The sequence below is a fragment of the Metopolophium dirhodum genome, chromosome 9 (genome assembly GCF_019925205.1).
Source record: "Metopolophium dirhodum isolate CAU chromosome 9, ASM1992520v1, whole genome shotgun sequence".
NCBI classification, from domain to species: Eukaryota; Metazoa; Arthropoda; class Insecta; order Hemiptera; family Aphididae; genus Metopolophium; species Metopolophium dirhodum.
The window spans coordinates 26,228,392-26,242,238 of NC_083568.1; the positions used below are offsets into that span (position 1 = coordinate 26,228,392).

The window sequence follows — 13,847 nt, forward strand, 5'->3', positions numbered from 1 at the left end:
AGATTTATGATATATTTATTATCTCAAGAGATATGACATTGGGTAAATCCTCGCGGACACTCTGTATATACGTATAATCGGTTTACTTTGTATGTCACAAGTAGGAGCCATACACCGAATATGGCTTATGATATGATGAGAGTAATAATAACGAATATAATTATTGGCATTGTCGTCGTATGTTAAAACCATGCAGTGTACAACACTCCTCACCTTTGAACAGGGTTTTCAGTGGCACCGGACTCTCGTCGACCGATATTTTCGCGGACCAACTAAAATCTAAGTACGGCGTCGAATGGACTTCGTAAGCCAACGTCAACGGCAACCGGACGGTCTGCTGCACCGAGCCCGGTACGTCCGATGTCGCAGAATAGTATGCGCAAACAGTGCATTCCGTCGACGACACAGCCGACTCGGTGTCGTCGTTTTCTCTGTGCGCCATCACTCGGACCGTGATGCTTTCGGCTATAGAACACACACGCAAGTAAAATATTATACGCATATAAACCATATACCTATTATACGGTACTATGGTTTGGAATCAGAAAAAAAAATTAAACATAGGCAGGTGCGCCGCCAATACGGAAAGGGTTGTCCACCCTGGTCCCTGATCGATCGGATCGCGCATCCACCGACGGTTTTCCTTAAAAGAAAAAAAACGTGGGACCAGAACTTTCGCACTACACAGTATACAATAAACACAGACTTACAATAAATAAAACTTGTACTTATTATTGAAACTATTGCACTCTACAGTTTAAGTTCTAAACATTTTTTTCTCTAAGTACCATACTTTTTAGTTAAGTCAAAAAATAACAAAACTACCTTTTTTGGCTATTTTTCAACCCCTGGGGGCACGGGAAGGGGGTGAGTAGTCATGACCAAATTTAACCAAAATTATTATCTTATAACAATACAAAAAAGTTAGGGGGTCCTACATCAACAATTAGAATGTTCAAAAATAAGGACCACCCTAGTATACGTACATATACACCTTCATCACGTCTACACTGAAAATAAGACGGCTCGTGACGTGCTTGATGCGATTGGGAAAAAAAAAAATATTCAAATTGTAGCCGTGGTGGTTATTTTACAATTTCCAGCTGATACGCTCAACATTAAAATGTATAATAAGTAATAGCACAATATTATATTATTGATTTTTTTTTTATTTAATGATTATTAGTCCGAAGGTATTCAGTATTCAATATTTCAGTATTCAGTAGGTTTTTAACTTTGAAAAAGAGTGTACACGATTGGTTTAGAACACGTGTATATGTGACGAGGATTTGTCACAAAAACCCGGGTTTCGGCATGGTGTCACCTAGTGACACTGGCCGGTGCTTGACTTCAGAACACGTTTGTGACTGAAGCCAACCACCGTGTCACATCAGTCCACTATTATTATGGTTTTGTGGTTAAGATTAAGACAATATACAGTGTACAATGTATTATTCATTACATATCGAAATACAGCAATTTTATCTGATATCTGACTTTTTATATTCAAAAGAAAGATATCCACATTTAAAACTAGAATTATTGAAACTTCTTAAAACCAAGTAAGCTCAAACCAAGTCGTACAGCATAAATAACGATAAAGAATAAAATACATAGGAATTACATTGGTAGGTAAGTTTTTTTTTTACGCGTTTAAACATTTTACCAGTCTTTTACCATCTGTTGATACACGGCTAACCCCCAAGAGAGTTAAAGAAAGTTTTATGTGGCTTAACTTGTCGAGACTGGCCTAAAAAGGTTGACATTACGATAAAGACTTTAAAAAATATATTTGTCATTAAGTTTAACCATTTATAAGCTTTGTAAAATAAAAAAAAATCGTATTGATTACTATCAAATACAAAATGGTTTGTTAATAATACCTAGCGGTATAATAATGAGTCGTTATAAATCGTGCATTTAATCTGATGGTTATTTTAGAACAACTCAAACTGACAAGTCTGATAAACACAGAAAAACACATTTTTAAATAATTTTTCAACGATTAAATCGTATAACTTTTTTCGTTCTTAAAAATACATAGTATACATACTCAAATCCTTTAAATGTATAACTGTAGGTGAAACGACAAGTGGAGCGACCAATTGGAAAGTGATTTGCACTGATGATGTGGCTAGAGATGGTGACACGTCTATTTCGATGTCACACAATGGTTTTCCCAAACCCTCTGAACGTAAGTTCAAAATGCGAGTATTTAATTTCAATAGTGGTAGAGTGTCGGTCTCTTAAATTGAAAAGTAAAATCATCATTAAAAAAAACAAATTACAAAGTTTTTTTTTAATATTAAAATATTTGAATGAACTATTCAAAATAATATAATACAAACATTTCCGATAGATGTTTTCAAGAAACATATAATAATACAACGAAAACATTATGAATCTACTAATGTTAATGTTGTAGGTATTATGTATATTAATTAATAAATTATTCCATAGTTGAAATATTTCAATTTAAAATATATAATAATTTATATGTGAAAAAAATGTAATAATACGCTAATACCCATTACCTATACATACAATATAAGGTTTGTATAATAATTTATTAATGTATTAAATTTAAGAAAAAATTAAATCCAAAATTTAAGTCACCAGACAAACATAAAAATAGTAAAAGTATTATAGAATATTTATCACAAAACCATCCAAATATCTAAAACTGGTATAAAATAGACTATTTATTTCACGGCGTGAAGTGTATGCAATTGTGATACATACGTATGCCTAAATATTATAAGTAGGTAGTGTATATTAATGACTAATGAGTAAAAAACAGATATTTCCGTCAATTTCGTACATTTATTTTTACATAAAATAATATTTTTTCATTTAGTTTATGAAAACCAAAAATTACGTTAAATACAAAGCACAGTGTGTGGGCATGATCTTTTATTATTGTATTTATCATGGTATTTATTAAAGTACTACCTTCGTACATAATATACGTATGCATGTTTTAATTAACAATTTAATTAAAATTTCGAAACGTATACGCATATAATTGAAATGTATTTAAATTGCGTACGAAGTATACTTCAGAGTCATAGTTTCGTTGACTTTGTTTAATGATTTTGGTGAATAAACTTTTTGAAAATAAAAAGCTAAAACCAAAATATCTCTTAAGTTTGCTCACATTAATCTACTTTTCGATTTAAAATTTACGAAACTAAATTACATTACTATAAATTTATAAACCAGTGCAATATAATATATATATATTTATTTATATCTGTATAATATTTTTTTTTATTATAGTGAGTAAAATGAATATTTATGCATTTTTTAAAAAAATGTATTAAAAATATTTTATGCTTTAAGCTTTTTTCTTTTATTGAATTTAATTTCGGCAACTATGGCCATTAGCTATTTTTTGTAAGTTTGTTACTGTGGGGGGAAGGTACGGTTAGTTTTTGGACACCTGTGTGTATGTGTGGCAAGGATTTGACCCTAAGAACCCGGGTGGTGGTCACCCATCCGAGAACTAGTGGCACCGGCCGGTGCTTACTCTCAAATCGCGTTTCGCGATTGATTGCCACACTAAGCCACTAGGTTTTAATTTATTATAGCAGGTAACTTTAGGGTATTTTAAATGAATTAGTACGTAATAGAACTTTAAATATTTTGAAAGCGCCATAAATAATAAATGAGTCGTCTAAATATTACATAATTTAAAATTGTTTATGAGTTGTTATGTGATTTTTAACATTTTACTAACATGCAACATACTTATTATTTTGATAAAAAGCACTTTATATTAGTTTATAACCAAAAAAAATAACCATCAATGCAACATAATTAAAATATAAACATACCATCTTGCAAGGACATATTTTGAAGGTCCTTTTTCAACTGAACTAGTTGGTTCTTGGTGTCTTTATAGTCTTTGATCGGTCTTTCGGGAGCCATAAATATCATGGGTTCGGTGCCCAGGTAACAAAACCTCAAATCGCCGGTTTCCGACAACATGACCAAACATCCCTGTAACGCCTATTATAAATAATTCATATTAACTCGTAGAAAACACAGTACATATCTTATAAAATATCGCGTATAGATAGGGTAACAAACCGTCATACTTTAAAAGAAGCTCTTGCAATAATACACGGATGAAAGGATAACTTGGCTGACCATCGAAGTTTTGTCTGATCGTACACCAACACACTATCGGTATCGGATACGATCATACACATAGTCTTCGTTTCGGGGTGTTCGCCTGAAATAAAAAAAAAAGATCGAAATCCCGAAATAAATAAAAACGGAAAAAATTTTAGGTAGGTATATTAGTGTTGTGCTAGTGAGATAGGTCGTGTAAGAATCATCTGAATTCCGCGTAATAGTTTTATAGTAATTATTATTGTACCAATTAACATATAAGTATAAGTGAACGTGGTTAAACGTTTTTGAAGACGCGTATATTATTTGTGTATTTTGAATTTTTAAATACCAATGAACCACTACATAGATGCGCCGGGACTTATATGAATCGGAAATAAATGAATCTCGTTCGGTGTGAAATAATAACAATAATAATAATATGTCGAGCGAGATGATTTTAATCTACGAATGGCGTATCACATAATGATATTGATATATTATGATTATGCAAGCGCGAGTAATATTATTATAGTTTGTAAAAGCTGTATGGCCTTTACGGTCAGAGGTATATACCCAAAATATAAGGGTGAAAACAGCAAGGAGTGTACTGAAGCCGTTTCATAAACCACAGCACGCCGTTGCCTTGAAAACAATAGTAGTTCCGTTCGCCCAGTACGTGTATTGTAGTCGCAGATGGTGTTATTTCTACAGTCTGAATGTCGTATACGGTTTCGCCCAAGGTGCACGACCAAACCGGCCACTTTTGTTTCAGACTCGGGTCCGCCAGCTCTTGGTACCTAAAGAATTTGCATCGTATATAGCGTTATGCTTGTCCTTTTTAATATTTTACGAACCGTACACAATAAGTCTTGATTATTCGCAACAAACGTTGCGTCGATTGTGCTTCGGGTATAATAATAATATTATTGTTAGTATACCCGATATATTAATATAATATTATATTGTGCTGAAGGCAAATCGAGTATAGTACAAGACGTGGTGAAGAGAACGTCCAAGAATTATAATGTACAAAATACAATTCAGTGTTATAATATGTATTAAGTGGGAAATAATTAAAATAAATACAAATATGGACATATGCAAGTCTTATAAAAATATGTACAATTCGCGACATTAAAATATATATATAAATTAATATAAGTGCAGACGGAATGCAGCGGCTGACTGTTAGCCTTAGGGCACTCGTCTCGTTTTTGGTCATCGTTGAATAATATCCCCTAAAACCGTGCTTCACAATTAGTACGAAATTGTATACATTTTTAGATTTTGCAAAATTAAATTTAAGATTTGATGAAATTACAACTAAAAAAAGGCAAATTAAAATGTTTTTAGTATATTATTTTATAACAATAAATAATAAACATTTAAAAAAAAAACTCAATCAAAAGAATATACTTTTGTTTATATTTTTATTGCATACTGTTGGTGTTACAAATGCATAAATGATCTAGTTTTCAAAGCCAAAACTTAGTTTTCACGACCTAGAAAAAAAACTGTGTACAACAGCCTTAGTGATCACCTACATTAGTTTATTATAATAAGTTGGTGAGTAATATAATATACATACGTATTCATCTGAATACATTATTAAAAACTAGTTATTTACTTTCTTGTAAAATGCAATGTTCTTTTTATTAAAATTTACAATAATATAGTTATATGTGTATTATATTTAATATTTACGTTTAGAAATTTAACATTGAAATTTTTAAAATATCTTATACTATTATTGGATTTTATGCGAAACAGCGCGGTTTGAAAATAGTTATTTAATATTACCTAAGTCAAATATTTTCCACTGCATTTTAATTTCTAAAATGAGGTACTATATTTAGCCATAATATACATATTGGCTATTACACTAATAATTTCATGAATACCTACATAAAGTTTGGACGAGAATTTTATGTAGCAGGATTAACTTTCCTAAATAAATAGAATAAAAAACTTTTCATGAATTGAGAACAGATGTAGGTACCTATAACATGCAGTTTATTTATACAAATACAGCAAATAAGCTAAACATATTTCTCAGAAGGACTGAATGTATATGACAAATATACGAAATGGTATACACTATACGTCAACGCACATTTTTAATAAAATATAATATGTTTAATTAAAAAAGTTGATTTAATATCATTACTATAACTAAACTATAAATATATCAAAGCATTCAACGGTACCTAAGCACTGTTGTAGGTCAGATTATCATTTTAATCAAAAATATAAGTAGGTACCTAGTAGTTTTTCAATTAACTGTACAAAAAATCTACGTGATTAAAAACATTAAAAATATATTTGTTCGAATGTGTTCTATATTTCCATAGTTCCATATTATCTATAAAATTGTAAACTCTAGATTTACTTATTGTTGTGGGCTTTAGGTTCGCCAACTATAGCTATATATATTTTTTTTAAAACAATAGTATGCAAAATGCAAATATAATGCAGAAAGAAGCACTTGAGAAAAAAATATATTTTTAAGACAATAAATTCTTGACAGTAACACTAGCAAATACTCGCATTTATTATTTATCATTGACTTTGTTTTAAAATATACTCTTTTAAATCGGTTATTTATTTACACAGAATATTAAAAAAATAATTATAATAATAATTTGAAATTTTCATTATAACTACTATAAAGTCCATTAAAATAATTGTAAATCTTAAAAAGAATTTTAAAAATGTGGATATGCTCGCAAGAGTTAGGTGGGTGCAGCAGGGTTGTAGGGACGTTGGGTTCTTTTATATTATTTGAAAGAAATAATAATAAAAAAAAAAAACATTGTATTCGAGAAACAATGTGGAGTAGATCGCAGTTTTACGCTAAACAAAAAAAAATGGTTAAGATTTTATCACTACGCAACTGGCCATGTTTGCTTATACATTTCTACACGAATTTTTGTCATCGCCTCGAAAGCCGTTTGAAAGGAAATTCGAAAACTGATATTTTTTTTACAGCTCCGTTCGGAATCTAATATCGCAGCAGTCTATTCAACAGAGTAAACAACGACGCAATAACAATATAAACGTGTGATGGGACTGCGTATATATTATTATTATGTTCGGCGGATATTACCTGTGGCCGAACTATAGGCTACGATCCATATACGATAATTTTGTGACTCGGTGGCATGGCCAGGGGGTTCTGGGGGAGGAGGTCGAAAGTTTAGGAAAATTAAAAAATTATATTTACGGTCTATAAAAGTTACTACAAATACGAATTTGTATAGACGTTCAGAAACCGAAACCTAAAATTAAACCTCGACGTCAGTATGCTAGACTGGTGTTAGACCCTAGCTAAACGAACTATGTGTTAACACAATATACTGCCCCCCCCCCACCAAAAAAAAAAAAACAAAAAAAAAATCCTGGCTACGCCACTGTGTTATGTACGAACCAAAGTCCGACACAAAAGTCGACGAGTTAGACGGTCGCCGCCATTCGCGTATTATTATAATATTATTATTATAGTCGTACATCCGACGTCCTGGCGTGCGTTTTTCACGTCGGATACCGTGCGCGGTAAGCCGCAAAGTTTAATACCTATTATTATATTACACCTTTACTCACTTGTAACAGACCAAACACAGGTCGGCGTCGAGCGTAATAAACCCGTCGACGGATCGGACGTACTTGATGGGAAACGGGTGCAGGTAATTGGGCAACGCCGTGCGAAAACCGAACGCCTGTTGCTCGTACACCGTGACGGCGCCGTCCAGCGACAAGACGCACGCAAAATCCCTGCTGCCCCCCCCACAAAAAAAAAAATCCTGGCTACGCCACTTCGTTGTGCGCGAGCAAAAGTCGATGAGCTCGACGGTCACCGCCATTCGCGTACAGTATTATAATATTATTATTATTGTCGTACATCCGACGACCTGGCGTGCGTTTTTCACGTCGGATACCGTGCGCGGTAAGCCGCAAAGTTTAATATTGTTATATTACACCTTTACTCACTTGTAACAGACCAAACACAGGTCGGCGTTGAGCGTGATAAACCCGTCGACGGATCGGACGTACTTGATGGGAAACGGGTGCAGGTAATTGGGCAACGCCGTGCGAAAACCGAACGCCTGTTGCTCGTACACCGTGACGGCGCCGTCCAGCGACATGACGCACGCAAAATCCCTGCTGCCCGACCCGCCGCCGAAAGGTCCCACGACCATTTGATATGCACTCCGGTCGAATTTGTGTTCGTACATCGTTTCCAGTACGTACTGATCGCCTGTCGATGGACGAAAAAAAAAATCGAGTGACGATATTATTATCATGATCACCCGCGCGATTGTTAGCATGATATTGTTTTTAAAAATGGTGAACAACGCAACACGAATCGGAACAATTCGGCGCGACCATAATTATTGCATAATGTCAATTATTATAATGACACGGTAAAATAACAGCTATAGGAAAGAACTGATATTATAATAATAAATTATGATCTAATAAACTTGAATTTTTAACAAACCCTCTAAATGCAGAATATTTTACTAAACACTAGGTTAGCTAAGCATAAAATAAATATCTTCTGAAAATACTTGTGTTATAATGATTAAACACAATATAATATCCATTTTTTTACATTAAATTATAAAAAGCGTTACTATATAAAACGTTATATAGAAAATATTACAGGAGACATACATTGTGTGTACATTAAAAAATAAAAATTAATTCACTTGTACCTCAAATAACAATAGATATTGGGACATGTATTAATAAGTGCGCTTTTCCTATTAATCTGCTACCAGAAATTAAAAAAAAAATATCCCAAAGAAAATCTTAATTTTTTTTTCATTATGAGAAACAAACTAAAAACAAACGCAAGAAATATGTTTTCGCTAAATTAAATAAACGCACATTTTAATGGATAACTTTTAATAAAAAACTAAATGTACACATTTTAATTAAATGAAGTATGATTCATAAAATATATATTTTTTTAATTTTGATGCGCATAAGAAAATTACTATTTTTAAAAACTAAAATATTATGTATTTATATAAAAAAATCATTCGTTAGGTTAACATTTTTCGAATAGATGCACTTTTATAGCTTTTAGATTTTACTTTCAATTAAAATACTTTCAGCATAGTGCCACAGTGCACAGGCACATAAAGGTTACCTATGTATTTTTTCAAGTAGCTACGTAGGAAATTAATTATGTAAATTGTATATACATTGGTAGCTATTATAATTTAAAATTATAGTTTATTGGCTTTACAATTTCACAATAATTTACGTGGTAAAAAGCAATATTTATCTTCTATTATGTAACATAAAATTACACAATTTACATCACATAAATATTGTTAAGTTTCTATAAAAAGACATAAACTATGCACAAGTTAAACGTGAAATAGGTAGGTTCTATTTTTTTAAATTAAATTGAAAATTAAAAAGAAACACAATATTTATATTTTTGCTTGACGTCCATTCTATTTTCTGATGCAAATATACAATATACATATTATATAAGAACATATTAATGGAGGTATTTACATTTTAAATATAATATAAATAGCAATATAGCAAAAATCTAATATTGCAATAGTTATTGAAAAATTATAATAATTTATTGTTACTGATAAAAAAACGGTAGGTATAAGACGGAAAATTCAATATTTAAATCTTTGAATACGTACATGCTTTCATAAAAACAGTGGTAAACAAAACGTTTTTTTCGTTTACGATGCATCATATTACTTTGGGCGAAAACCAAATCACTCTTTTTTTGAGTTATTGCAATAAAGATAATTTGGGCGAAAACCAAAAGGTAAAATTTGGGTGAAAACACGTCCCACCCCTTTGAATATTGTAATGTTTAAGTTTGTACTAATATATTTTTAGCATATTATTATGTAATTAATAATTATATAACATACGGGTGACAGACTATAGTATATATACGACTTACCATGATCTGTAGACCCAGCTATGCAATTCACTCCATGTACGACTAATGAAAACGGATGAAGAACTGCAATGTTCTTGTTGGGCGAACAGCTAACATTAAAATATATACCATAATTATTACTTATAACATTAATAATAATTTATTATCAAGCAAATATGTCAAAATGTTTCTCTTTACAACTAAAATTGTAGTCTAGCCCGGTCTAGGTATATCTGTATGATGTGCAATAAATCGATTAAATACTTGACCAATATGTTCAAAAAAAATTATTTCATTTTAATATTACAACGCATATCAATAACGATAAAATGGAGATGTGTTTATTTATTAACAATAACGATCATGAGTCCAATAGAAAAATGTATACATTTTGACAAATATTCTTAATGAGTTGATAGGTTGTTTCAAATTCCGTCTCTAGCATTAAAAATGTAATTTTTACGCACAAAACAATGTGTGTATAATAATAATATTTTTATTACTATTACTTTTTTGTCGTAAGTTGTGATAACATTAAAAATGTATAGCATAACAATTTAAATATAATTAATTTTCATAAAACAATTTTAATTACACACATAAGCATTTAAAAAATAATAAACCAAATTGTTTTAATTATGTTTAAAATTAAAATGAGCGGTTCTTGACACATATAGGAACCCAACTTTTACGATATCATCACACTCAAAACTACAACCATCAAGTACAACCTCAATTATTAACTTGGCTCTGGTTCCTCATATTATATTTACCACCATCTCGATCACTTCATCTAAGGGTTTTATCGTGACGCCAACCACCATACCTTAGACTGGTGCAAAATAGTACTTTACTCTTTAGAAATATTATAGGTTATATAAGTATTCTAACTATAAAGTCTTATAAGTTAAAAATACAATTACACAGCTACACACAAAATTAAAATGAGATGAAAAATACAATATGATATTATATTGTATTGTGCATGTTTTTTTTACTATTTAATCCCACTAAACCCCGTTGAATAATACGCTTTAAACGACCTTTTCAAAAGTCAGTGATATAGGTAACAAATATTTAACTTATTTAACAATAGTTATTCGTTTATTATTATACATGGTATTTTAAATAAAATAATATAAATAATACAATATTGATCCTCACTCGTGCGAAAAAAAATGCACTACAATATGGAAAGTTATTTTGTATGTATAAGTATATATTTATTTTCAATCAAAGTGATGAAAATTGAAATTGGAGTTTGGCAACACTATTCGAACATTTGAAAAAAATCGTCTGTGCTCAATATATAGCAGGTACCCTATAGTGGCTATAGCAGAAAGTATACGTCTTAAAAAGTGCTCTGAAAACGTATTCTATCGTATTTTTTTTTTGTGAAACTATAGATGGGATAGGTACTTCCAGACACATTATTATTACACACATAGGTATACACACTGACCTGATTAATTTACCGGTGCACACCTGCAACACGGGACTGTCCGTCTGCACTTCGATCAACAGGTCGGACGGCGAGTATTGGAAATCGGGCGGCGGGGCGGCGTGCACACCGTACACCCTGAGGACACCGTCCAAGCTTCCCAGGATAATGTTGTCCTCGCCGGCGCCGAACAGGTCGTCTACCGCCAGGGCGTCGCACCCGAAAGTCTCGCCCCGGCCGCATACGGTAGACCAACAGTCTCGGACTTTGAACAACGACATAATCCGTCCGACGACGATTGCAATAATAATAATATATAATTATATGATTATATATTTTACAAGTTATAAGGCCACTCGTGCATGTTTTTTTTTTATTATTTTGTTTCCTCCTCTCCTTCGTCTTGACGCTTTCACGTTATTTCAACACAGCCATAGTAATATTATAGTATAGCAGATGCCCTTGTTTGTAAGTTTGCTTATTTTCTCGGAATATGATCTCCTCCGACTCCCGACGACAGTCATACTCAATTTTACTATCACTAGATAAAAATAAATAAGAACCGATTCATATAATACAAACAAAAATTGTTAATATTTGAACCTACGTACAAATGTAAAAAGTGCACAATTCGATATATTCAGCTAGCTGATACGACGGATCTTTCGAATAATTTCGGTCATTTAGTTGTACCTAATTTATTGTAACAGTTATTATTAAGGAATAATACTATATTATTATACGTAGTATAATAGCTGATCGTGGACGGCGTTGCTCATAACAAATTAAACGCCTGTGAATTCATTCCGTTAAATGTAACCTACTCCGATTTTTTAACAGTTGTTTGGATGGTTTCGACCAAATATAAAATACAAGTCTAAAATTTTATCCGGGCTCCTCACATCAAATTTTTGGCACCTGTAATACATTTTTTTGTGGGCCCTATACAAAACTTCCAATAAAATACAACCCACTACAAGTGATACGGCCATACGATACGAGTGTCACTTACACGATTTCTAGGTAATCAATGGTTAACCCACAGCTTAAAATAACAAAATAACCTAATATTTTATATTAATATACATTTATATCATAAAATACGTATACCTATCAAAATTTCAAAAATTACAAATTAATTTCTATGGGCCCCTTAAATAGCCGGACCCCTGTACTCTAGATTCAACCCCAACAGGTTGGGGGCTCTTGTGGGGGCCGTTATTATATCTATTCATAACAACTATTTTATTTTCTGTACCTTACAAATAACCATATGAAAACAAACAAATATTTTAAATATATTTAAAAAAAAAAAATACTGTATTTAAAAAAAATGTACACACATAACTTCACGTTGATAATCATTGCTGTTAAATCGTTTTTGATCAATAAAAAAAAAAAATAAGAATTTCTTACTTTTGAAACTTTTAAAAACGTTATTCTATACGTTATACGTACACTATTTAAATTAATTTATTTTATTATAGGTACCATTACTAACGTTAATTGCTAGGTAGGTGTTTATACACTGTATGTTATTAATTTATACAACTTAAAACAAATAACAATATTACTTTGTATTTTATATTTAAATTTTTCGTTTGACGTTCATAGGTACAAATTCATTTATGTATTGTAAGGGCCAATAAGGTGCATTGAGACGTGATGAATATTACTGTAAATCAGTGGAGTTGAAATAGTTGAAATAGTAATAGATAAACGCATTATTTGATGTAGGGCATAGCTGGTACTCTCTTAGAGGATTAAATAACCGTCACGAACGAAAATAGAACTACAGTTTGTATACAGTTCACTGGAGAGGTGAACAAACACTTCTCTCTAAACCATTAAGTTTAATAGATAATATACGACAAAAGTGTACCAATCTCAATGACTGCCCAGCGCCCACTTTATTCCTTACATATAGACACCTACGCATCATCTGTACCGGAATGGGACAATTCAAATATTTTACAGTCATACAATACAATCAAAATAGATAAAGATAATACGATTGAAACTTGAAACTTAGTTATCTAAAAAAAAATAAAATGGTACCTAAGTCATAGTTTTTTTTTGTTAAATAAATTTGTTTTACAATTTATATAAATAATTAATGCTATATGTTATATGCACGGAGGAATTTTCAATATTACTTGAATAATCGTCTCATTCCCTCCTAATAGCGAATAACCATATAGGCATAAAACATAACTTTCATTATAATTTGTTTCACTTTTTAAAAACAATAATAATTAGTTTGCTTTAATAAGGTAATCATTTAATGATACATTTTTTAAAAAATTCATAACAATAACAGTGAATGAAATAGACCTAACACAAAAATACAATACTTCTTAC

General features: G+C 31.3%; 1 protein-coding gene across 1 annotated transcript in view; it reads right to left on the reverse strand.

Annotated features, from left to right (window-relative positions):
• LOC132951759 (protein PTHB1) overlaps positions 1-13,847 on the reverse strand; it is a 41,734-nt gene that overhangs the window by 5,815 nt on the left and 22,072 nt on the right. The window contains exons 2-9 of the mRNA XM_061023693.1: positions 11,508-12,027; positions 10,067-10,155; positions 8,107-8,374; positions 4,693-4,916; positions 4,101-4,237; positions 3,837-4,011; positions 2,054-2,245; positions 214-465 (exon numbers count right to left, since the gene is read on the reverse strand). Coding sequence (XP_060879676.1) covers positions 214-465; positions 2,054-2,245; positions 3,837-4,011; positions 4,101-4,237; positions 4,693-4,916; positions 8,107-8,374; positions 10,067-10,155; positions 11,508-11,767 — 1,597 coding nt within the window. The 5' untranslated portion in view covers positions 11,768-12,027. The remainder of the gene's footprint in view (positions 1-213; positions 466-2,053; positions 2,246-3,836; positions 4,012-4,100; positions 4,238-4,692; positions 4,917-8,106; positions 8,375-10,066; positions 10,156-11,507; positions 12,028-13,847) is intronic.